The sequence below is a fragment of the Gekko japonicus genome, unplaced genomic scaffold (genome assembly GCF_001447785.1).
Source record: "Gekko japonicus isolate JY-2015 unplaced genomic scaffold, Gekko_japonicus_V1.1 scaffold57, whole genome shotgun sequence".
NCBI lineage: Eukaryota > Metazoa > Chordata > Lepidosauria > Squamata > Gekkonidae > Gekko > Gekko japonicus.
This window is the reverse complement of record NW_015160208.1, coordinates 2,305,958-2,331,014: the sequence shown is the minus strand read 5'-3', so window position 1 is coordinate 2,331,014 and position 25,057 is coordinate 2,305,958. Positions and strand designations below refer to the sequence as shown.

Here is a 25,057-nt window from a genome sequence, read left to right as displayed (position 1 = left end):
AAAGAGGTATCCTAGTTTACCTCTCAATAAACTGACCAAACAGACCTTTAACAGAGTAAATGCCTGTGCAGGTAATTCCCAACAGCTGACCTGTTTCTCTTACCTTCTGTAAATGCTAGGCCTGTGATAACTGAACCCAAAATCATTTGGAGCATTTCATTATCTTCTCTGAACATCTTAAAATAGGTTGTGCAGACTGTCTTTAACGTTCCTTAGTGCTGGACTCCAGGCTAATGTCCTCTTGGTACACTAGACCAGCTGTCTGGTTACAGTGTTCGTGATTAATAATGCCCCTAGCATTATTTTGCATTCATTTCTCTCTTCTTGGGATCATAATGTCTTGAGGACCAGTGAAGTCAACTCTACAGGGTCAGCTGGAGGATGCTGTTCTACTCAGAAGATATACAGTAAATAGTCCTCTGTTGTGAAGACTAACAAGGCTAGTACGTGAATCAGGAGGAGGCTTAAACGGTAGCATCCATGGTCTGAAACCTTCTAGGTGTTGACATTACCTTTCCCATACAAGATGACAGGTTCCTACTTCCCTTTGCCATCCATGACAGGATTGTGAGAAACCAGAGAACTTACTATGTTGTACTTATTTTTGCTCTTGTCACTTTATTTTTAACTTGGGTGCTCCTTGCAGTACAAGCTGCACTTTGGATCATATCCTGCTTACACAGGTGTGCTTCATTCTGTCAATACACCCCTCCTGTTCACACCATGTTTTCAAATTCAGCTTACCAACACAGCCAGCTTTTTAACTGCTTCTTCCCTTCGTGACATAAGAAGTTCAGCTTCAGAGGCAACTGAATCTAGTATAGTCCCATTAAAATTAATGCAGATGTCATAATCATATCTTAAACTTTTCAACTATATGTTGATTTTGAGAAAGTCAGGGTCCCAGACCTAAGCCTTTCCTAGTTCCTAAGAAGCTCTATGTCTGTATCAATATGAATGATGCTTGGGCCTTCTACTCGGCATTTCAGGTAGTGCTAAAGGGTGTGTGTGCGTGAAGGCACTTTGTCTGTAAGCCCAGAAGGCTTTAATGCAGAATCTGTTGGCAACTTCAGCAGTGCCAAGTGTTGTGTTCTATCTGTAACTGGGGATGATTCAAATCACAAAGCTCAGTTAGTGTTTCACTGCAGCTCTCAGGGAGAACTGCATTATTTCAGCTTGCGCAGTAATTTATATCAAGTGATTAAATGGTTCCCAGAGGCTGTTATAATTAAACTACTGTACCCTTTGTGATATACTTGCCTCCAGGTATTCATGTCCCCTCTATGGCACGAAGAGAATGAGGCATAGTTTTGTCAGAAACATATCTAGAAATCTTTATAATTGAATTCTAAAGGAGGCACATAGCTAATAATTTTGTTACTTGAAGAACAGGTATTTTAAATAGCGTTACACTTTTCATAACCTTTCTTTTATGTTTTTAATCTTTCTGAGTTGAAGAAAAATCTGGATTGGAATTCTGCATTTGAGGTGCTGATTGCCCATGTGGCTGGCTTCAACCTGAGTATTTGGTGTACCAACGAAGCACTGAGAGTTGGGGACACCATGGCAGTAACGTATAAGGACTTGTTCTGGTCACCATTTTCCCAGCAAACTCAGCGACCCAAGCTGGCTGAGCTGATGTTGGAGATGGTGTTAAGCATGAAGATGTTTTAACTGAAGGGATTTCAAAATACATACCAAAGCCAATTGAAAACTTCACAATTTCTAAGGTAACCTCCTCTGAAGCCAAAGCAGTGTCTTGGGTATACCTCTCTGATCATATATTAACGAATTCACTCCAGTTATGCGTGGTGAAAATGACTTGATTAAAATCGGATGTTAACCAATTCATTCTCAGAAGGGCAAAGTACAGTGATATGCAGTGGTGTATGCATAAAGTACCAGATACAGATCCTGACTTCTCTGGTTTGAAGGCCAAAAGAGCTTTCTTATAGATCTTTGCATGGGCTTAGGGTCTTGTTTAAGCTGTGCTACAGCCTAAGCAAAGCAACAACACGTGCTTATTAAGCACACCAGCACAATATTATCAGGATTTCTGGTCTGCAGACTAAGCATGTAGAGCTCTTTTGTACAGTTTGTAGCACCGTTTAAATGAGATGATGAGCAACTTTGCATGGGAAATTTCTTTATCTTGCCAGCCTTATGTTTAAATTGGGCCTCAAAAAGATGGACCAGTGATGTGACAGTATATGGTAGTACAGAGACTGACCAAGACATTTTGATGTCTGAGTCAGAAAATCCAAATCCCTCCCTCAGTTGTACAAACACAAACGTTATAATAAATTATTGATAATTCAAAGTTCTTTAATGATACCACATACTCTGTGGTTTGGCAGTTTGTCCTATCCTGCCTAAGTATTACCATCCTTGTTAATATGACACTGTAAAGCCTCTTTTAGGCCTTGTTGAAAAGCCAAAACTTCATGCACCGTAATGTCATTGTTCATTCCCTTGTAGTATTTCCAGCTGTTGTTGATGTTGCACTTAGCTGACTCCATATGACATTTGAGATCTCTGCTATTTTCCAATGATCAACAGAGGACACTTTTCTAAATTCCCTGTATCACATCAAAAACCATCTGACAGTTTTTGTCAGTTCAGATGTCTATTTTAAAACATGAGGAGATCTAATGTCAACCAAACTGAGGTTAAGAGCGCAAAACAAATTTTAGAAAATGTTTCAGAAGTATGTCTGGTTTGCTTTTAATGCAAAGAAAGGGAAAGAATTAATGATGCTGAATAAATTTTGTTTGGAAAATTTTCAGAGTGATTGGGAGGGGGAAGGCCTAGAAACACCAAAATCTTGTCCTGTCTGTCTTCTTCAGGCTTCCATTGGGACAGCTAGTGCTATTCTCCATGAGTGTAGATGTGAAAGTTCTGTTTTAGGCCTGACAAAAAAGGTAGAAAGTATGGTTTATTTATTATTTATTTATTATTCTCCATTTATATCCCGCCTTGCCGGGCGAACTGGCTCAAGGCGGCTTACACAAGATAAAATACAATAAAACTCCTATCCTTATTCTATTAGCCCGAGGTTTTTTTTCTGTGCGGATACTTATTTCCACCAACAGGGGGCTCACTCTCCCCCAACAGCTTTTCCCACATAGTCAGTAGACTTCCTGGGTTTGTAGAAAAATCCAAAAACTAAAAAAATCCCTTCAGGGACGGGTAAATTTCCCCAAAAACCTTTTGAAAAGGCCTCTGCAGGGATCTGCTTCAGGCATCAACGGTGAGAGATTAGAATGTTCGGGGGGGGTCCTAACCAACCTCACAGGGTTGTTGTGCAGATAAAAAGGAGGAGGGAATAATGAAAGCTGCTTTGGTCCCCACTGTGGAGAAAGACTGTAATTTTCCTAGGTAGAGGCTGGGGGGTGGAGATGGAAAGCAGAAGACAGAGAGGCAGATAAAGGTAGGTTGGCTGTTGGGGGAGAAGGAAATAGGGTTGCCAACTCCAGGTTGGGAAATTCCTGGACATTTGAGGGATGGAGCCTGGAAAGGGTGGAATTTGAGGAGGGGAAGAACTTTGGACTGGTGTAATGTCATAGACTCCACCCTCCAGCCATTTCCTCCACGAGAACCACCATTGGCCAGCCTCCAGAATTACAACTGTTGTCCAGGCGACAGAGATCAGTTTCCCTGGATAAAATGGCTGTTTTGGAGGGTTGAGTCTATGGCATCATACCCTGCTGAGGCGGCTTGCCACCCCAAGCCTCACTGTCCCAAGGCTCCACCCCCAAATCTCAAGGAATTTCCCAACCTGGAGCTGGCAGTCCTAAGGTGAATTGATCTCTGTAGCTGGGAGATCTGTTGTGATTCCCAGACCGCTGCCACTGCTGCTGTGGGGGGAAAGGAAGCAGGTGGGTGGCTAGGAGCACTGCCACGCTGCTGCTGCTGCTCTGCGGAGTGGGGGAGGAAGCAGGCAGGAGGCTGGGAGAGTGATGGGGGCAGAAAGAAAGAACGATGGGGTGGGGGCAGAAAGAGAGAGAAAGAGTGATGAAGTGGGAAGGCAGAAAAACAAAGAGAAAGATGACAGGTCAGAAAGAGAGAGGAAGTCACATGCATGGAGGAGAAATAGAGAGTAAGAAAAGGGGGGCAGAGTGGAGAAATAGTGTGAGAGAGGTAGGGGGTGAGGGGAGGAAGCAAAGGTGTGACGAATGAGATAACCATCCCGCAAGTTTCTTGTGGGTCTCCACTTGTAACAACATAAAGTTCAAGTAAGACAATACAGATGGCAACAGTTTCTAAACATGATCCAAGGAGAAAGTGGCATCCCACGGTGTAACACTAAGGGCCATAGTATGTTCCGATGGCTCATCCGTCAGTGGCGGTTCCTAATCAAAGGCCTGGTGGAAGAGCTCTGTTTTGCAGGCCCTGCGGAACTGTAAAAGGTCCTGCAGTGCCCTGATGTTCTCTGGGAGCTCGTTCCACCAGTGTGGAGCCACCACTGAAAAGGCCCTAGCTCGAGTAGTAGCCAATCTGGCGTCTTTCAGACCAGGGAGAGTCAGGCGATTTTGCAACCCTGACCTCAGTGCTCTCTGGGGCATGTATGGGGAAAGGTGGTCCCTCAGGTAGACAGGCCCCCGACCATATGGGGCTTTTATGGTCAAAACCAGCACCTTGAAACGAATCCAGTATGCTATTGGCAGCCAGTGCAGTGACTTCAGTGGTCTTGAATAGAGAAACCCATCAGCAGCCTGGCTGTCACATTTTGTACTAGCTGCAGCTTCCGGATTTCGGACAAGGGCAGCCCCATGTAGAGAGTGTTGCAGTAGTCTAATCTCAAGGTGGTCATAGTGTGAATCACTGTTGCCAGGTCATTGTGTTCAGGGAAGGGAACCAACTGCCTAATCAGCTGTAGATGGTAATAAGCTGCCTTGGCAGTGGCTGCTACCTGGGTTTCCATTGTTAAGGCAGCATTCAGGAGCACTCCCAGACTCCTGACCCTTGGCGCTGGCACCAGTGGCGCCCCATCAAAGGTCGGTAGTGGGATCCCTACCCCCGACCCATTCCGACTCAGGCACAGGACCTCCATCTTCATTGGATTCAATTTCAATTGGCTCAGCCTAAGCCACATACTGAAGCGCCCACTCCAGGTCATCTGGGGTAGAGTCGGACTAACCACCCAGCAACAGATGTAGCTGAGTGTCATCAGTGTATTGGTGGCACCCCAGCCTGTGCTTCCGGGCAATCTGGGCAAGGGGGCACATGTAGATGTTGAATAACATCGAGGATAGCACCACCCCTTGAGGAATCCCACAGACCAGCGGGTGCCTCTGGGACGTCTGTTCCCCTAACACCAACCTCTATCCCAACCTTGGAGAAAGGAGACAAGCCATTGCAAGGCAAGCCCCTGAATCCCAGTGTCGGAAAGCTGGTGGATCAGTAGCTGATGGTTGACCATGTCGAATGCTGCCGACAGGTCCAACAACAACAGCACTGCCGTACCGCCTCGATCCAGATTCCTCCGGAGGTCATCTGTGAGGGTGACCAGTGCCATCTCCATCCCATGGCCTGGCCGAAAGCCGGACTGAAATGGGTCCAGCATGGAAGTGTCATCCATAAAGTTCTGCAATTGAATCACCGCCGCTCTCTCAAGTAATTTGCCCAAATAGGGCAAATTGGAAACTGGCCAATAGTTGGCCAATTCAGCCAGGTCCAAGGATGTTTTTTTTTTCAAGAGAGGGCGGACCATCGCTTCCTTGAGTGCTCCCGGGAACAGTCCCTCAGTGAAGGACTAGTTGATAATATCCCTAAGGGCACCTTGGAACCCCTCATGGTCAGGTTTTATAAGCCATGAAGGGCACAGATCAAGGCTGCACGTGGTTGGGCGTACCGTTGAGAGCAATTTGTCAACTTCCTCAAGGCTGAGTGGACTGAAATAATCCAGAATAGTACCAGAAGACGTGCATGGTTGCCTCGAGTTCGCTCACTGTCTCAACTGTAGCGGTGAGGTCGCTTTTCCTGTCCCCCCTCTCCCCACTTTCATTGTGATGGGTGAGTCTGCTCAAATATGCTAAAGGTTGTCAAAACAATGGGCTCATAAAAAGTGACCTAGTTATGCAAAATACTAACAGAAAGAATTGGAAAATGAGTTATCTGCTTTCCTTTTGTCATCCATTATCTAATTCATCATATATCTGTAGCTGAATTCCATACTGGTTGGTACCAGAATGCCAGGCTTATGCTAAGTAAAAAGGGGTTTGGGGCTTCATTCCTGTAACATTCATTGCAACGGTCTATCTCTAATAGTCTATTTTCTTGTTTTTACTTGATCAAGCAGGGAAATCCCTCATCTTTGCCTTCCGTTCATTGCATACTGCACCAGTAACTGCCAGCTAAGAGCAGGAGTCCAAACTCTTTGTTGGGCCCCTTGTGGTGTTTATATAACAACTAAAATTCAAACACGTTTTCCAGTTTCTTCAGAGAACTTCCAAATCTTTCTGCTTCAGACACCAATTTTGGAAGAACACAGAGTTATTCCAACAAAATTCCTATGATCCAGATCCCTCTGCATGTTCGACATCTCATTGTCAGGAAGTTCCCACAGTGTGCATGGACTAAGTCTACTGCATTGTAGCTGGTTTTTATGAACAGCCATGTGAATAAGCAAGAGACACAAATAATATTGTTATTTTGGGCAGCAAGTAGATGACTCACCCTTTATCATATATTTATTAATTATACACACACATCCTGTCGTCTTTTTTCCCAAAATAAAAACTGAAGGCTATTGAATGTCCCCAGATGCTTCGAATCTCCGTTTATGTATGACATATTATTCTTATCATCACCCATGTATCTAACTAAACCAAAGGAATAATTCCTAGGTTGTATCTGATTACTTTTAAATGGGATTGTATTTGTTTTGCTTCAAGGACTATAAGATCTTTTAAAATTCATCCTGTGAGCCTGTGAGGAAAATAAATAATATGTGTAACAAGGTGGCTGACAAAAGAAGTATGAACTATAAATGCAAGTCAAAGGGAGAAGTCCTGTTTTCTCCCCCTCCCTGTCCCAGGTGGAGGGTCAGGTAGGCCTGTGAAAAGGTCTTGAAGCTCCCTCCTTGACTAAGCTGTAGAGTGGTTGGCCACTGAAGGAGTTGGAGGAGATGAGGGGCAAGGTGCAGCAACGTGGGCTTTCTGGGGAAATTCAAACTGGAAAACTGTCCAGTGCCCTGGATAAGATCTGATTTACAGTGTTTATTTTAACTTACATTTAGCAAACATATTTTAAAAGTATGTCCTGTTAATGTTATGTCCCAATAGCAGCACATACTTGAACTGAAATACTAGAACAGGAAAAAAATCAAGTGTGGTTTAAATATTATATTCAGAGCTTTATGTGGAAATAATTTTATTGGAATAATACTTGTAAAAATTTAAAGACCATAGAGCACGTGGCATAAATTTTAGAAGTAAACCGAAGGCACTGAAAACGTATGATACACTAACAATGCGGCCCTATGCAGAGTTATTCCAGTCTAATCACATTGAAACCAGTGGCGTTAGACTGGAGTAACACTGCATATAGTGCACTGTAATGTCAGCTCACCTAAAAAACTGTGCATGATATGCCCTGATCCAGTCAGCAGTTTCACCATAATTTAGCTTTTTCATGCAGTTAACTAGGGCACTTCATAATTTGCATTATTTGTTGGTTTCCTGTTGGATTCGTGCCTAAAATATTCTTTCTGCCTTGTGAGAGGAGACATAGAAATAAGAATTTTAGCTTTGGTTTTGATTTGACCTTCACAGCCAGCCATGAATTCATAACTTGACCTTTTAATTTGGATTATTGTATGTATTCGTGGTTTTATTCCCTGCTCCTGGTTTATAAAGCAATAAAACACACATGTACTTTATGATGCAATGCCTTTTGATAATCACCTGAAAAATATTAATTACAACTTTGGAACTGCCAAGATTGCCTAATACTGTATTGGCAATGGTATCCATTCATTGGTGTTATTTTATGAAACAATAAATCTTTAGAGATAGCAACTTTTGTACAGAAAAATAAAGTTCTGGGAAATTTTCTGCCCCTCTTCTTTGGCCAAGGGGCAGTTGGGCCAGGGAGACCATTTGAAGCAGTCTCACTCTCCTTTTTAATACAGGTTCTTCCATTCCACCCTACTTCAATTTCCTTGTCATAATGCAACAATTTGGCTGTGTGTCAAAGGAGCTGCTTAAACACATTTTTAAAAATGTGACAGAGTGACAGGCAAACCTTTTTAATGGCATTAATTATGACAGAATGCCACAATTAGACATATGGTCTCAGTGCCTATGTGAATGCTGCTGCAAAAGCCATGACGTGATCTGACCTGATCACACAGTTTTCCCACATCATACTTACCGAGAGGTTGGTGGTACTGGCTGCTTCATGTAACCAGCACCAGTGATAAGCTGGCTTCGGATATTTCAGCTGTGTTAGTATGGAAGCTTTAATACATACACCAGTCCTCAGTATGGCAGAATTTAAGCACCAGAAGTCCACAGAATGGTGGGTTTTACACTGTGTGTGCGCTAGCATATGTGTATCTCTGTAGCATATAAACTGAAGAATGCAATGAGTTGTTTTTTTCCTTCCAAGCAAGGCACCCCTTGCTGATCCTGTTTCACCTGATAATCTTTATGCATCTGGATGTTTTATTTATGTTATGAAAGAATGAAATCCCTCCTCAACTGAATAGGGTAGCACAGGAAAGACAAGGAATCTTCTGATTTCTCATTACCTGATTGAATGGGATGGAAACAACACTGTTGTGGCTATTTTAGCTAAACCTTCTCTAATAACAGGCTGCTTTATTGCCCATTCAGGACCCTCACCAGCTGTTTTCTCTGACCTGCTAATTGTTTTAGCAGTGGTGGTGGTGTGTGGTTTGCCCAACACAATCAGCATGATGCCATGGAAGCCTGCACAAACAAAATGCACGCCTCTCTTGAGTGATGGAGCTCAGGTTGCGTGACAGGAAATGACAATGTGCCTTAGATAAAATATGCAGTGCCAAAACCCGCAGTGTGTAATGCCATGATGACATGCTTTCCTTCTTGAGGGGAAGGAAGAGTATTTGTATTCAAAACACTGAGAAAACTTACAACTATGCAGGTGTGATCTCCTGTGTAGATTACTTTTTGGGTGGTTGTGTTACCATGAAAAGTAAAGCTGGTTCTTTCAGTGAATCCTTGTGTTGATTACTTCTTTTCTTAAGAGGGTGGCTTGAAACATTAGGAAGGAAAGCAGAACTGAAATGAAAAATGTAACTACATTGCATCAACAAATAAACCTATGTGCTTCATTAAACTTTAGCCTCCTAAATGGCATGGACATAGTTTCATATAGTTGTTCTTGGTTTGGGTAGGCTTGGCAAGTGTAGAAATATAGAACTGTCACACAGGAATTTCCTGTAGATAGGAGAATCATGAGCAACCTAAGCCTTTGGTGTTTTCCACAAAGGGTCAGGCTTGTGTAGTTTCTCTGTTGCTGCTGCAGCTGTCAGTACAAGGTAACTGCATGTTCCCCTGCTCTGTCCCCCAGCAGCAGCCACCACCACCACCCATCACACCGCTAGGGCTTTCCCGGTTTTTTTCCTAATGTGGCAAGTGAATATCATTGTAACAATAGAGCAATGTGCATATCAGGTTATCTGAATTAACATCTTTCTCTCTTTTTTTAAAGGACAAATCTCTAGACCTTTCCGTTGCAGATATATGCTTTCCCCCTTGTATCTCCACAAAAGAGACTAGAGACTTTATTTTTTTTAAAAATGAAAGCTGGGAATTCAGAGAACCTGATACACCGATCGTTATATTGTTAATCAATTGCTGAAAATTACCCCGTCCAGTGATGACGGATGAAATGGCTTCTTTAGGGCGAGGAGCAGAAGAAATAGCTGTCATGTGGGTGGGACCGGGAAAATGCAAACTTTCCTGTGCACATGACAGCCACCTAGGCTTTGCTATGATCGTTCCCAAAACTTTGCAGCAAGCAGGCTTGGGAAAGATTGGAAAAATCCAGGGAATCCCTAGGAAGTGCATGAATGCACCATGATGCTATAGAGAAGTAGGAGAAAAACCCATTTCCTAACATAATCTGAGTTATAATATGCCACAACCAGGTGCCAGGTATAAATATAGTAAAGTATGCAGATGGTTTTGTTTTTGAGGCAAATAGCAGCTGGACTGGGGGGGAGGGAGGATTTATTGGGGAAAATGGCACAGAAGAAGAATTAACCCTCCCTCACTTCGTATCACAGTTGCAATCCAGTAACCACCACCACTGGTTGCTTTTCAAAAAGGATATGTGGAGAGATCTGTTAATGAATTGCCAGTTTCTTGTCTAGTTTGGCCCTTAGAAATCATGACAGGAAACCAGGGAGAAGCAGATTCATTAGAAAAACTAAACCTGTCATTAAAGTTGAGTAATATAAATTTAAGACTACTGTATTGACCATGAGAAAAGGAAATTCTCAGTTCTCTGTGACTTTAGTTTTTACTATTTAGAGTGTTCTAATTCTGCACTCAAAAGTCTAGACTTTTTAAAACTACAGTCATATCTATCAAGCTTGCAGATTGTACAGTTTTTGTTTTCATTCCTTTGGAGAAACTGATATAGTTCAGGAATTTGGTTACTTTCTTTTAGAGTTGGTATGTGTCATAGCAGTATGATTATTTGGATATCCTACTGGTATGGTTATTTTACACTTGTCGTTGTTGTTCACTTGCACAGTTGAGTCTAGTCCAACTCTTCGCGACCCCATGGACCACATCACGCCAGGCCCTCCTGTCTTCTGTCGTGCTCTGGAGTTTGCTTAATTTCATGTTTGTTGCGTCGATAACACTGTCTAACCATCTCATCCTTTGCCATCCCCTTCTTCATTGACCTTCAATCTTTCCCAGCATCAGGGTTTTCTCCAGTGAGTGCTCCCTTCTCATTTGGTGGCCAAAGTATTTGAGCTTCATCTTCAGTATCTGGCCTTCCAGGGAACTATCAGGGTTGATTTCCTTTAGGATTGACTGATTTGATCTCCTTGCAGTCTAAGGGACTCTCAAGAGGCTTCTCCAGCACCATAATTCAAAAGCATCTATTCTTCAGCGCTCGGCCTTCCTTATAGTCCAACTCTCGCAGCCATACATAACTACTGGGAATACCATGGCTTTGACCATACAGACTTTTGTTGGCAGGGTGATGTCTCTACTTTTTATTATGCTGTCTTGGTTTGCCATCGCTTTCCTCCCAAGGAGCAGGTGTCTTTTAATTTCATGGCTGCAGTCACCATCTGCAGTGATCTTGGATTCCAGGAATGTGAAGTCTGTCACTGTTTCCACGACTTCCCCTTCTATTTGCCAAGGAGTGATGGGGCCAGATGCCACGATCTTAGCTTTTTTGATGTTGAGTTGCAAGCCAACTTTTGCGCTCTCCTCTTTCACCCTGGGCAAGAGACTCTTGAGGACCTCTTCACTTTCTGCCATTAGAGTGATATCGTTTGCATATCTGAGGTTGTTGATCTCTTTCCCAGCTATCTTAATTCCAGCTTGTGATTAATCTCATGATGTACTCTGCATATAAATTAAATAAGCAAGGTGACAATATACATCCTTGTTGTACTCCTTTTCCGATGCTAAACCAATCAGTTGTTCCATATCCTGTTCTGTCGCTTCTTGACCCTTATACAGGTTTCTCAAGAGACATGTGAGGTGGTCTGGTACTCCCATCTCTTTAAGGACTTGCCATAGTTTGTTGTGATCCACACAATCAAAGGCTTTAGCATAGTCAATGAAGCAGAAGTAGATGTTCTTCTGGTACTCTCTTGCTTTCCCCATAATCCAGCGAATGTTGGCAATTTAATCTCTAGTTCCTCTACCTCTTCGAAACCAAGCTTGTACTTCTGACAGTTCTCTATCCACATACTGCTGAAGCCTAGCTTGTAAGATCTTGAGCATGACCTTGCTAGTGTGCGAAATAAGTGTAATTATGTGATAGTTTGAACATTCTTTGGCATTGCCCTTCTTTGGCATTGGAATGTATACTGACCTTTTCCAATCCTGTGGCCACTGTTGCGTTTTCCAAATTTGCTGGCAAATTGAGTGCAGCACTTTTACAGCATCACCTTTTAATACTTTGAATAGCTCAGCTGGGATACCATCACCTCCTCTAGCTTTGTTGTTAGTAATGCTTTCTAAGGCCCATTTGACCGCACTCCAGGATGTCTGGCTCGAGGTCAGTGATTACACCGTCGTGGTTGTCAAGGACATCGAGGTCTTTCTTGTATAGTTCTTCTGTGTATTCTTGCCATCTTTTTTCTAATCTCTTCTGCTTCTGTTTGGTCCCTACCATTTTTGTCCTTTATCATAGTCAACTTTGCATGGAACGATCCCTTGATTTCTCCAATTTTCTTGAAGAGTTCTCTAGTCCTTCCCATTCTATTGTTTTCCTCTATTACTTTGCATTGTTCATTCAGGAAAACCTCCTTATCTCTCCTTGCTGTTCTCTGGAAATCTGCATTCAGTTGGTAAATCTTTCCTTTTTACCTTTGCCTTTTGTTTCCCTTCTTTCCTCTGCTATTTGTAAAGCCTCGTCAGACAGCCACTTTGCTTTCTTGCATTTCTTTTTCTTTGGGATGGTGGTGATTGCTGCCTCCTGTACAATGTCATGAACCTCCGTCCATAGTTCTTCCGGCACTCTCTCTATCAAATCTAGTCCCTTAAACCCATTCTTCACCTCCACTGTATAATCATCAGGGATGTGATCTTGGTCAAAGTTGAATGGCCTAGTGGTTTTCCCAACTTTCTTCAGTTTTAAGTCTGAATTTTTGCAATGAGTAGCTCATGATCTGAGCCACAGTCAGCTTCAGGTCTTGTTTTTACTGATTGCATAGAGCTTCTCCATCTTTGACTGCAAATGATATAGTCAATCTGATTTTGGTGTTGCCCATCTGGTGATGTCCATGTGTAGAGTCGCCTCTTAGGTTATTGGAAGAGGGTGTTTGCTATGACCGGCGTGTTCTCTTGACAAAACTCTGTTAGCCTTTGCCCTGCTTCATTTTGTTCTCCAAGGCCAAACTTGTCCATTATTCCGGTTACCTTTTAACTTCCTACTTTAGCATTCTAGTCCCCTATGATGAGGAGGACATCTTTTTTTGGTGTTAGTTCTATGAGGTGTTATAGGTCTTCATAGAACCGGTTCACTTCATCCTCTTCTGCGTCAGTGGTTGGGGCACTGTGTCAGCGAGCTGCCAAAGAGATTTGTGTGCATCTGAAAGGCATTCCCTTGGTCTCACATTCCCCCCCCTCCTCGCTCGGCTGCAGAGAACACTTTCTGGTCTCATGGTATCATGCATTCTTTCCTGTACGCTAATGCTGCTTTGAACTATTGTAATCTGCAAGGTCACAGGTGGTGGAGAGTCGGCTCAGCTTAGTCTATAATGAACTAGAGTGTGAGATGAGTATAATTGTTTATCATTTAGAAAACCGTTTCTTTCCCAGGCTTTAGGCGCGAATCTGACAGCATACCCGTAGGAGCGGGAACCATGTCCATTGGTTATTGCTTTTATGAACTTGCTTTATTATCCTTGCCCTGACTGTTGTGGTTATTCTAAACAGTGCACTTGTTCCAGCAGCATCATAGCTTCAATAAATATTACTTTGTTTCAAACGTGTATTGGATTGATAGCTGTGGGATCGGACACACTGGAGACTTGGATTACTGTGATGTTGAATGGTTTGCCTTGGATTCGGACCGAGATCATTCTGTTGTTTTTGAGATTGTATCCCATTACTGCCTTTTGCACTCTCTTGTTGACTATAAAGGCCACACCATTTTTTCTACGGGATTCTTGGCCACAGTTGTAGATATAATGGTCTTCTGAGTTAAATTCGTCCATTCCTGTCCACTTTAGTTCACTGATTCCCAAGATGTTGATGTTCAGTCTTGCCATCTCATTTTTGACCACATCCAACTTACCTTGATTCATAGATCATTCCAGGTTCCTATGCAGTATTGTTCTTTGCAGCATCAGACTTTCCTTTCACCCTTAGACTCATCCACAACTGAGCGTCCTTTCGTCTTTGGCCCAGCTGCTTCACTCTTTCTGGGGTTACTTGTACTTGCCCTCTGCTCTTCCCCAGTAGCATATTGGACACCTTCCGACCTGAGGGGCTCATTTTCCAGTGTCATATCTTGTAGCCTTTTGTTACTGTCCATGCGGTTTTCTTGGCAAAGATACTGGAGTGGGTTGCCATTTCCTTCTTCAGTGGATCACGCTTTGTCTGAGTTCTCCGCTGTGGCCTGTCCATCCTGGGTGGCCCTCCACAGCCAAGCCCACAGCCTCATTGAACCATGCAAGCCCCCTTGCCACATCAAGGCAGTGATCCATGAGGGATTTTGTATATAGGAGCAATAAGGTATGACCAGAAGGTGGAGTATATGTAAAATATCATTAAAAACTACTACTATAGTCGGTATGTTATTGTTAACATTCCAATATACAAAATTTTACACTTACTTTATACCCTAAACTTGCATATGTTTGTTTCAGCTGTGTGGATTGCACTAAGCATTAATCTTGTGAAATCTGCTTTGTTGTGCCCAATTCAGTGTTATTCCATTAGTTTGGTGGTATTTCATAGATTGTGTACACATATTGCCTCCTCAAACTCCACCCACTTCAGGCTCCACCCCTCAAATCTCCAGGAACTTCCCAACCTGGAGTTGGCAATCCTATCTCCTTCCCAGCCAGCCATAAACCTACCAGTATCTGCCCCTGATCTCTACCATCTGGAGAGCAAGTTTAATTCTGAGTGATCTCCAGCCCTTACCTGGAGATTGGCAGCAGTGATTCCCCAGGAGGAAAAGTACAGTCTTTTTCCACAGAGGAGACCAAAGCAGCTTACATCATTCTCCTCTCCCTTTTTGAACTTCACAACAACCCTGTGAGGTAAGTTAGACTGAAAGTCTGTGACTGGTCCGAAATCACCCACTCAACTTCCACAGCAAAAACCTGGGTCTAAGCAGACTCTGCTCTGAAGTACTAACTGCTACGCCTAGGGTAGCCAGCCTGCAGGTGGTGCATGAAGATTGCTGGGTTTCACAACTGAACTCCAGATAACAGATCTCTCCCCCCCTTGGAAAAAATAACTGCTTTGGAGAGGGAGCTCTGTGGCATTCTGTTCAGCTGAGTCCTCCCCCCTCCCCAAACTCTGGCTTCTGTAGACTCCACCCGGAGTTCCTGGCCCTAGCAGCAAAAAAGATAGAAACCCAAAGTGGTAAAAGTGCTAGATAGGGGAAGATTACATGCGTACTCTTCTTAATTAAGATCCAGCTGTACTTAGTTTCTGCTACGCCACTTGTTTTGGAGAATTTCTGTAGACTGTTCTTTATTTTCCCCTCAAATCTCACTCAGGTGTTTTGTTGTATCCTACCTTGTTATGCCAATAAAGGTTTTTTGTGTGTGTGACTCCACCACAGAATATCCAGGAATTTTCCAACCTGGAGCTGGCAACCCTAGTCAGGACTGGCCCCAATGAGTTCCCCACAAAGGCTTGGAAAGTGCTTCCTTCCTTTGCCTTTTTACTGACAGAACCAAGCTTGGTTGCCTAGCAACAGCCACTGAGGGAAAATTTAGTCCCGCAGGAGCCAAGAAGGAGAAGTGTCTTCTTCAGGAGAGAGAGGCAGAGGGAAGAGTGTCCAGGCTGGCAGTAGGTGGGGGACCCAGCACCCAGCCAATGGCAAGTGAGTACTCTTGAGTGGCAGTTGATGGGCCAATGGCTGATGGAGTGCACTGCACAGCCAATGGGAGAACTGGAAATGGCCAATACGCAGGGGAATTATATATATAGGATGGTACTGAAAGCTGCTGAGAGGTCCCAGAGAACCAACAGATTGCTCACAGGTTATTTCTGACATTTTTTAAAGACTGTAAGTAAACCTCTAGGATTTTGAGTACAAATTATGTTGTTAATGTTTTTTACTCATTGCCAGGAAGTCTATTTGTTTCTGTGTATTGCCTAACTTTGAAGAGTAGCTAATATTTTTGCATTTATCAATTATTTATACTGTAGAGTAAACAGACATCTCTGAATGCTAAAGCAGGATGGAGTCTTCATATTTTGAAGGCTGAGGACAGATGGGAAGTTGTCTTTGTGGCTTGTCATCAGGATAGGCACTCTGTCATAGCACTTGAAAACAAAGAACTATTGACATGGATACGTGGCAAGCTGGGAATAAGATAAAAATATTGCTTCTTGACAATTTATTGTAGCTGTAATATGAAATATTTCTAACTATTCAGCAATGTAGAATTTTCCAACTATATCAATAATTAACCCTGAAGTCTGCACTGTACATAAATTCTTGATTTAGTGATATGTAAATATTTGAAATCCTGAAATTAAATATATGTTGCATAACTGATGGAATGTAGAATCTGGTTGCTCTTCTGAAGCAAGTGGTTGGTGACTTTTTTACTGAAAGTAAGGGGAGAGGCAACTTACTATCTTGGCCTGCAGATTGGCTCCAATTCCACTTTCTGCCTAGAGATGGTATAAAAAAACCTATACTTGTGACTGGGGAAAGAGAAGTGCTTACCATCTCAGCCTGCAGATTGCTGGCTTCTCCAGTTCTGCCTACAGAGTTTCAGTTGGTCCAACTCTCAATTCCTGCCTAGAGATGGTATAGAAAACCTGCTGACTGTGAAGTTTCCTTGCCACCTTGGTCTGCTAAGGTCCAGTTCCACTGAATTCATCTACAGAACTGCACTTGCGCTGCCTAGGGAGGGGATTACTTCTCCTAAGACTTGCCATCAGCCCAAGAGCATTTTTACTACTGCAGCAGCAGCATCTCATGAAGGAGATGTTCAGGACTAGGTGATTGTACTAAAGTTTCTATCATCTGCCTCCTCAATGCTTTATGCTACTATTACTTTTCCAAAGCTGAAACTTGACTGGGGCTGAGGAGCCCCTGCCCAACTGCTGTGTTGGGGTTTGGCTTAGTAGGCACTGAGCTTTGCCTTAATAGGTGTTTGCGAGGTGTGGAGTAATTTCTGCAAGACTCATTGCTAGCCCTACAGGGTTTTTTTGGGGGGGGAGGGGGGGAGCCTATAGGAGCTTATTATAATTATTAAGTGGCAGCCAGTTTATGCTGACCCCATGGGATTTTCAAGGAAAGAGGTGGTCACTGCCTCTGCATAGCGACCCTGGTGTTCAAATACTAACCCAGGGCTGACCCTGCTTAGCTTCTGAGATTGGACGAGATCGGGCTAGCCTGGTCCACTCAGGTCAGGGCTAGTTGGTGGTATCTCCAATGTATTTAAGTTTTGAATTGTGGTTTTAAACTTTGTAAGCTGCTTTGAGTTCTGTAATGCAGGAGACAGGCAGCATTTATGTATTTTAAATCAGTATATAAATTGAGATATTGTTAATTATCACAGATCCCATAAATTCTCCTTACTATGAATCTGTATAGTCAGAACCTTAAACAGTCTTTGGAGGGATATTAGATGGTAGATATTTCACCTTCCTATGTTCACCTGAATTCACACCCTTTTTTGCCTCCTTGGACTCTGCCACTACTCATTTTTCCATTTCCTTAATACCTGCTGCTGCTTTCTCCCTTTCCACCTTTGTCAAAGTATAAGAAAAAGCATAGTTAACTGTCCATCACTGTGCTAGAACACACATGATACTTAACAGCACAGTTTATTATTTGTGAGCTCTCCTGGGGACACTGCTATTTTGCCTAGGTGAGTCCAGGCCCGTAGTTCCTGGGAGGTGACACCCCCTCCCAAATCTGCCCTTCCCCGAATCTTCTGTGAGGTGGGGAGTGGCTGGCTGGCTGGCAGAGTGAGCAAGGAAGGAGTGTGTGCCCAGCGCTGGCACAGCTGGTTCCACTCCAGCCCCAACACGTGCAAAGGGCTTGGCCCACAGCAGCACCTGGGACAGGGCCAGCCTCTCTCCTCTTCCCCCCTCCCCCCGGGGATGGGCTTTGCATTTTTTCATTGCCTCCTTCAGTGACTCCGACTTTCCCATCTGTGCCTCTTGTGATGCTCGAGTTGGGAGTTGCCGGGAGGGGAGGAGAAAGAGATGAGGCAGGCAGGCAGGCAGGCAGGGAGGGAGCAGGTGGTGGGGAGGGATGAAACAACAGCTGGAGGGGGGAGGAAGGGGGGGATCTGGCAATTCAGAGCAAAGGGGAAGGGCTGGCTGGCTGCGAACCTGGGGGTCACCTCCAGTTCTACGCTGCGGACACTCCCAGGTTGGTTTTGCTTTCCTGCAATTAGTAGTCGCTCATTCTCTTGACCCTGTCCCTCCCCCTCAGATTTCTCTGCCTCTCTCCCTCCCTCTCCCCTTCCAGTGTTTGGAGTCCGAATCACCCTGCTGCATTCACTTAACTACTGCAAGGGTTCTGGAGCCGCAATTGATCTTGGCCACCTCTGTGTTCAAAGCTTAACTCAGCATGAAGCCCGGGAGAAGCCAAACAACTAAAATCTACTGGCTAGAGCAGGCAATTAGCCCTGTCAAGTAATTTAATTTAGTTAATTAAATTACCCACCATGCCCCCTCTTGCCCCCCATGAAAAAAATGTCTAGCTACGGGGCTGGATAAGTCACAAGCAACAAATCTGTTCCCAAGAATGTGTTTATTAGTTTTTGTTGCTTTATTTATTTGTTTTTGTCTCTGGAGAAATCTTGGAGCATAGTTTGAAAATTAAATGATGCACTGTTTTCTTAATCTTCATTCCGAAGTGTTTTTGCATCACTAGCTTGAAACGTAGCTTGGGTTTTTTAAGCAGGCTGAAATAAATGCCTTCTCAGTACTTTTCATGTGCCAGAGCCACTACTTATTGCCTCTCTATTGCTATGTTAAAAACTTGTGTCTCCTAATTGTTTCCTCAAATACTTATACTGTCATAACAAAAGCCTTTGGTATACTGAAACCTGCACAGGGCAGTGTTAAAAAGAAACCAAATACTATGAAAAAGGAACAGGATTCTATGCTATCTTTCTCATATTTTTATCACACTTTTAATCAAAGCAAATTGCCCTAGAAACCCCAAACATCTGCCCTGGAACATAACAATGCAAAAGAATTGGCCATGCCTTATAACTTGTGGTTGGTCAGTTTCATAGTCTTGTTTAAAACTTTATTGTGTTTTCCCCCTGCTGTCCTAAATCTTAGCAGGAGTTGAATTATTGCTTTACCACTTGTTTTTTGTTTAGACCTTCAAGTATGTGTATTTCCATATGTTTAATCCATATATTATTTTAACATGCATAGTTCCTTTATCCCATATTGCTTTAAATGGTGTCTTCAAATTCAATAGCAGGATGTAAAATAAATGGGAGTATACTGTTATCTTTATGAGAATTTGAAATGTGCCCAGCATTGAATGAAATAAAGTCTTCTGTCTTAATTATATAGATAGAATTGAAACTGTCGTGCAACTGGATTTCCCCAAGGCTCTTCCTGTTGACAGGATGTCTTGAGTCACTAAAGTGATCAGGAACATCAAATTCTCACCAGAAAAGCAGCTGATTGACATCACCATCAACAATTTCATGCTTGTCCTGTAGTGCACATCAACAAGGCATTTTGACAACTCCGAGGCTGGTGTCAGTTTAGAATTGACATATACAGCTGTGTACCATTGGTAAAGCAGCTGCAGTCGAGATTGCCCTGTCTGATAGCCTTAATCAGAGGCAAAAATTCTTGCCAATGGTCAGGAAGAACTATTAAAAAAAACATTTTAGAGACAATGACAGCTGCTCAGTAAGCAGGCATGTGTAAGAGCAGTGGACACTTTTGTCTAGCTACTTGTGTTTCTGGTCTGTGACTAGTAGATGATGAGATAGGATAGTACAGCCTTTGGGAGGAGCTGTATACATCAGAACTACTTATTATTTTATTACAGTAACATATTGTAGGGTTACAAGCCAGTCTAGAAACCTGTGAAGAAAAATATTTATTTTATTTTCAACCTAAGCTAAAACCAGTCCTTTGCCTTCAAAAATGGACTGGAATATCTAATAATCAACACAGACAGAGTAAGCTGATACAGAAAGGCAGAACATAAAGTAAGATTAAAAACTGCTGAGAAAAGAACAAAATGGCATTGAACACATTTAAGGGGAAAGAAGAAAGCAAATTTATAAGCAAAAAGAAGGCAAAATATCTGGAGTAACCAGATGAGTTCTTTAAGCTGTCAAAAGTTATGATTAACCTTCACACACATATGATAAATTCATTTACAGATGAGTTGTATATGCTTTAATGTAGCATTTAGAGCCAGTCAGCCTTAAAGTTCTCCCTTAGTACCTGGAAGGAATGGTTGCCAATGGGTTAGTACATAGTGATGCAGTTCAGTCTACTTAATCTTAACAAAACCAATATGTTGGTGGTGACCTTGGTAATGCTTTATGGGAGGAGGGTAAGGTTGTAAATCTGTCAGTTGCAAACTTGAAAAAGTGGCAAGGCAAATATGTTAGACAATTTGGAGCAACAAGATGTGCTACTTCGGTCTCCCAAAGCTACATGGGCTGAAAATGAGGATGACTCCCCAATGAAATGCATCAGTTTTCTTTCTCTGGTGTCAAATTTGTGGTATGAGTGAGATTAGATATGGAAATATGAAGTTCTGGCACACAGAAAAACTTACAACCAGTTGTTTGGAAGAAGACTGACACAGGAACTGTTCCTTTAAAATGCTGAAATAATTATTAAGACGTTAATAATGAGCAAATAGTACATTAATTGCTTATATAGTTTCACAATCATAACACATGGAGAGATACTGAGTTCCCAATCTCTGATTTTTTTTGCTTCCCTGGATCTACTCTCATTATTTTTCTCTAACTGAATTAATCAAATTCTAACTATCCCAGAATGCTGCTGTCACTCACGTAACTCTTCTTCAACATTTTATAGTCCTAGGTTAGGGCATTAACAGAGGCAGAGGAAAAAAATGAATTATATGAAATTATATGCAACTCTCCTGTCTGTTACTGTCATCTGAATCTACGGCTAAGATATTGGTGATAGATCTCTTGTCTGTTTTCAGCCTTACCAGTTAAAGATACTATAAGGTTCATCAAATCTTTGTGCTAGTGTCTTCTTCTATTATTAAAATGTATATGCTGAGGGCCCCTACCCCAGTATTTTCAGAAAATAACAATTAAGAACAGTAATGGACTATTTTTATGGTCTTTTCACTTAATTTCGCACTCAATGTAGATGAAATGCTTGATCCTTGCATGTCTTTTTACAAATCAGTTGTTTGGAAGAAGGCTGACACAGGAGTTGTTCCTTTAAAATGTTGAAATGAATGTTCTCTCCTCTTCCTCCTCTCTTCAAATTCTTCCCTCCTTACCATGTTGAACTTAACCCATGGTTCAGTTTTGCACACTAGTGCCAACCAGGGTTCTCATTTTAACCAAGGCCTGCAATCTTAATTCAAACCCTGTTTGACTGAAGCCCTGTTTAACATTAACTATGGTGAATATGGGTGCAAAACATGGTTAAGGCTGAGAAGAGAAGGGGGGGGGTTGTGGGAGGGGGCACTTGGTCCTGACTCTGGCTCCTATTTTGCAAACCTTGGCAGCAGACCTTTGAGTACCAGTACCAGGAGGCAGCATCAGGGGAAGCTCTTGGCCTTTATTCACTGTTTGTTGACCCTTCAGGGTGACTTATTGATTACTATGTGAAACAGGTTGCTGGACAAGATGGAACATTGGTCTGATCCAGCAGGGCTATTCTTATGTTCTTATGCCATTAAGCAACATTTCTTTGTGGTCTATTGAATTAATAATATTTTGAATATGTGTAGTCTTAGAGAAAATGGGGGAATCTTAAGAGTCTTGTGCATGCTAAATGTTTCTTTTACTTAAATGGCTTGTGAAACACTGGAAGAACTATGCTGGTATGAATGGAATACTGCTTATGTAAAGTACCTTAACCTGGACAGCCCAGGCTATCCCGGTCTCATCAGATCTCAGAAGCAAAGCAGGGTCAGCCCTGGTCAGTATTTGGATGCGAGACCACTAAGGAATACCAGGGTTGCTACACAGAGGCAGGCAATGGCAAACCAACTCTGAAAACCTCACCTTGAAAACCCTATGAGGTCGCCATAAGTCAGCTGTGACTTGAAGGGGAGGGAAAGGTGCTAATGTTGGGCTGCATAAAAAACGAGAGGCATACTGAATTTGGATAGGAAAAGGGTTTTGATGCTTGATGGTACCTGGTGCATGGTGGTCAGAGAGTTGATTCTTGGTTCCATTTCCAGCTGAGTAATGTAGTCTATCTCGGGCAAGCCTTCTCCACTGCCTCCACATACTGCTTTGCAAACCTGTTGTAAAGAATAAAACTGTGAGTCCTCGTATGCCATCCTTAGCTCCTTGAAGGGGAAAGGGGTAGGTTAAAATGTAATCAATAATATAAGAGGAGGAACTAACTACGTACTAATCTGATGTGTATCCTGAAGTACTTATTTTGACTTGCACACGTAGAAGCAAATTCTCTGCTCTTTCTTAAGAATATATTGCAAGTTATTCCTAGTTGGTTTGGAAGTGCGGGGGAGAGAAGGGAGAAAAGAACGGGGGTGGGAAAGAAATAAGATTGTAGGCAAGAAATAGAGCTGACTATCTGTTATTAAGGCACAAAGGAACCAAAATGGCTCATGGCACAGGAGAACATTCATTTGGAAAGAAATGAAACTTTGAGCTGCATTTTCTTGAGATGAAAATGTTTTGTGGGGTTTTTTTTGCTTGCACGGAATCTTACGTCCTGATTTACTGTTTATACAGTATTTGTGCTGTCATTAAAATGGTACAACAGCTGCGGACACTATTTTAGAGAACTCATTTTGACAGGATAACATCTGGGGGGAAATAACCGTGAATCAAAAGAACCATGCTGAGCTATTCACATTGCTTTTTTCCTTTGATGTTCTGTTGCATACACCGGGGAGGGGGTGATAGTTAATTTTTTAAAGAAAAAAATCCAAGGCTTTTTGAAAGGGCAGTAGCAATATCCAGAGAAGCTTTAAGCTGTGTACCTGACTTAACTGTAAATTAATATAATTGATAAACCAGATTAATATGATTAAATCTTTTCAGAAAAGTAAATATGGAAGTGTGTGCAGTTGTTTGTGCAGGTATGGGGACAGTAATCAGTGAAACATGCAGCATCCATAAAACTTCACATTTTGTCTTATGGGATTTCGTGCATCTGATGAAGTGGGCTAGAGCCCATGACTCCTTATGCCACAAAAAATGTTAGTCTTCAGGATGGTACAGGACTGTTCATTGTTCCTGTTGCAAGAAACTACCAGCATGATCTCTCTACCACAGTAGAACTGGCTGCCACTGGATGTAGCAATGGCTACAAGTGGAGATGAATTAAAAGAGGGAACTAGATAAAATTTTGAGGTAATTAAAACATCAAAATCAGTTTTGTTAAAATGGTCATAAAATGCATCATTGTGTATAAATTGTTAGCATGAGGAACAACAAAATCCTTACTGTGATCTCCTGCTACATATAGTTCCATAATCACATACAGTTTCCATGCTTTATGATACCTCAGTGGTATCATAATAATGTATGGTTTCCATGCTTTATGATAACCTCATTGCACCAAATACGATGTTAGAAATGCAACAAGGAACTTTTTAACCACTGTCCATAGTGCTGGATAGCAATCTGAAATTTCCTTCTGTAACCAAAACTATTGGTAGGATTTTTTAAAGTTTGACTTCAGCGCAATGACATTTTTTAGCTCAATTAGTTTTTCCTCCACTACCCCGCCTTTATCAGTATCTGAAAGTGGACTTATCACCCAATCTGAAATTTCCATTGAAAGAAGATCCTCATATCTTCATGCAGCATATCCAAATGGTCACAAAAACGTGCAGATGATCATCTTATATCCCACCTTTCTCTTCTAGCTCAGGCTTGGAAATTGGTATAGGTCGTGATAGCCTACATTGCGTTTGAATAGAGTTAACTTTGAAATAAACATAGAGATGACAGATTTGGCCTCATTTGCTTGCAACTTCAAATTCATTTCATTGAACTTTGCAAATAGTTCTGATAAATAAGCAATATCATGCCTGATCTCTTTGAGTTCATCACTGAGCAAAGCATTCGTATCTTCAGAAAACTCCACAACAGTATCAAAAAGGTCATAAAAGCATCTCACGCAGTTGCTTTCTGATAGCCAATGAACTTCAGTGCGAAGCAGCAAACATTCAAAAACTTCATCATTCTAAACACAGAGCTTGCAGAATAGTCAATCATTGACAGCATGGGCTGTAATTTTATTCACTGCAGTAATAACAGTGTGTATGACCTGCACATCAATCACTGAGGTTTTTTGCAACCAGATGTTGGTGACAAATGACACAGTGAACGAGAAAGACATTGGGCACTATTTTGTTCAGGTAAGTCACACAACCACAGTAGTGACTGGTCATTGATGGTGCTTCATCAGTTGCACAAACAAGTATGTTAGTAAGCAAAATTTCCTTGTCTTTGAAGAACTGCTCAACAATATGAAATATTGACTCTGCTTTAGTATCTGTTCTTAATTACCTTGCAAATATCAACTTTTGCGCCAAATTTTAAACTTTTATAAAGTGTACGTAAGCAAGAAGCAAAGATTCATTGCCTGGCAAGTTGGCTCATCCAGCTTCAGGCCCATAGCCATGGGGGGCACATGAGGGTGATGCCCCCCACAAATATGTCCAGCCTGCAGGAGGGGAGGGAGAGGGGTGACCTCACTGGGTCTTCCTTCTTCCACAGGAAGTTCAAGAAGCTGCCTTGGAGGCAGGAAGACCTGGTGAGGCCACCCATCTCTCTCTCCTCCTGCTCAACCGTGGTCGCTACTGTGTGGCCTCGCCGAGTCTTGCTACTTCCTGCTGTGGGCCGGCAAGCCAGGGATGGGAAGTGAAGGAGCTTGGCTTTGGGCCTCCCACACTTTGCCAGTAGAGCCTCCATTCCACGGCGCCTCTGCCGTCCAAGGGGACTCCTTTGCTGAGAGGAACCACCCCA

At 42.5% G+C, this 25,057-nt stretch overlaps 1 protein-coding gene across 1 annotated transcript in view; it reads left to right on the top strand.

Annotated features, from left to right (window-relative positions):
* Window positions 1–24,390: 24,390 nt before the first annotated feature.
* Window positions 24,391–25,057, top strand: part of RPTOR (regulatory associated protein of MTOR, complex 1) — a 455,351-nt gene continuing 454,684 nt past the window's right edge. Inside the window, exon 1 of the mRNA XM_015408620.1 lies at window positions 24,391–24,447. Within this exon, the coding sequence (XP_015264106.1) occupies window positions 24,391–24,447 (57 nt within the window). The remainder of the gene's footprint in view (window positions 24,448–25,057) is intronic.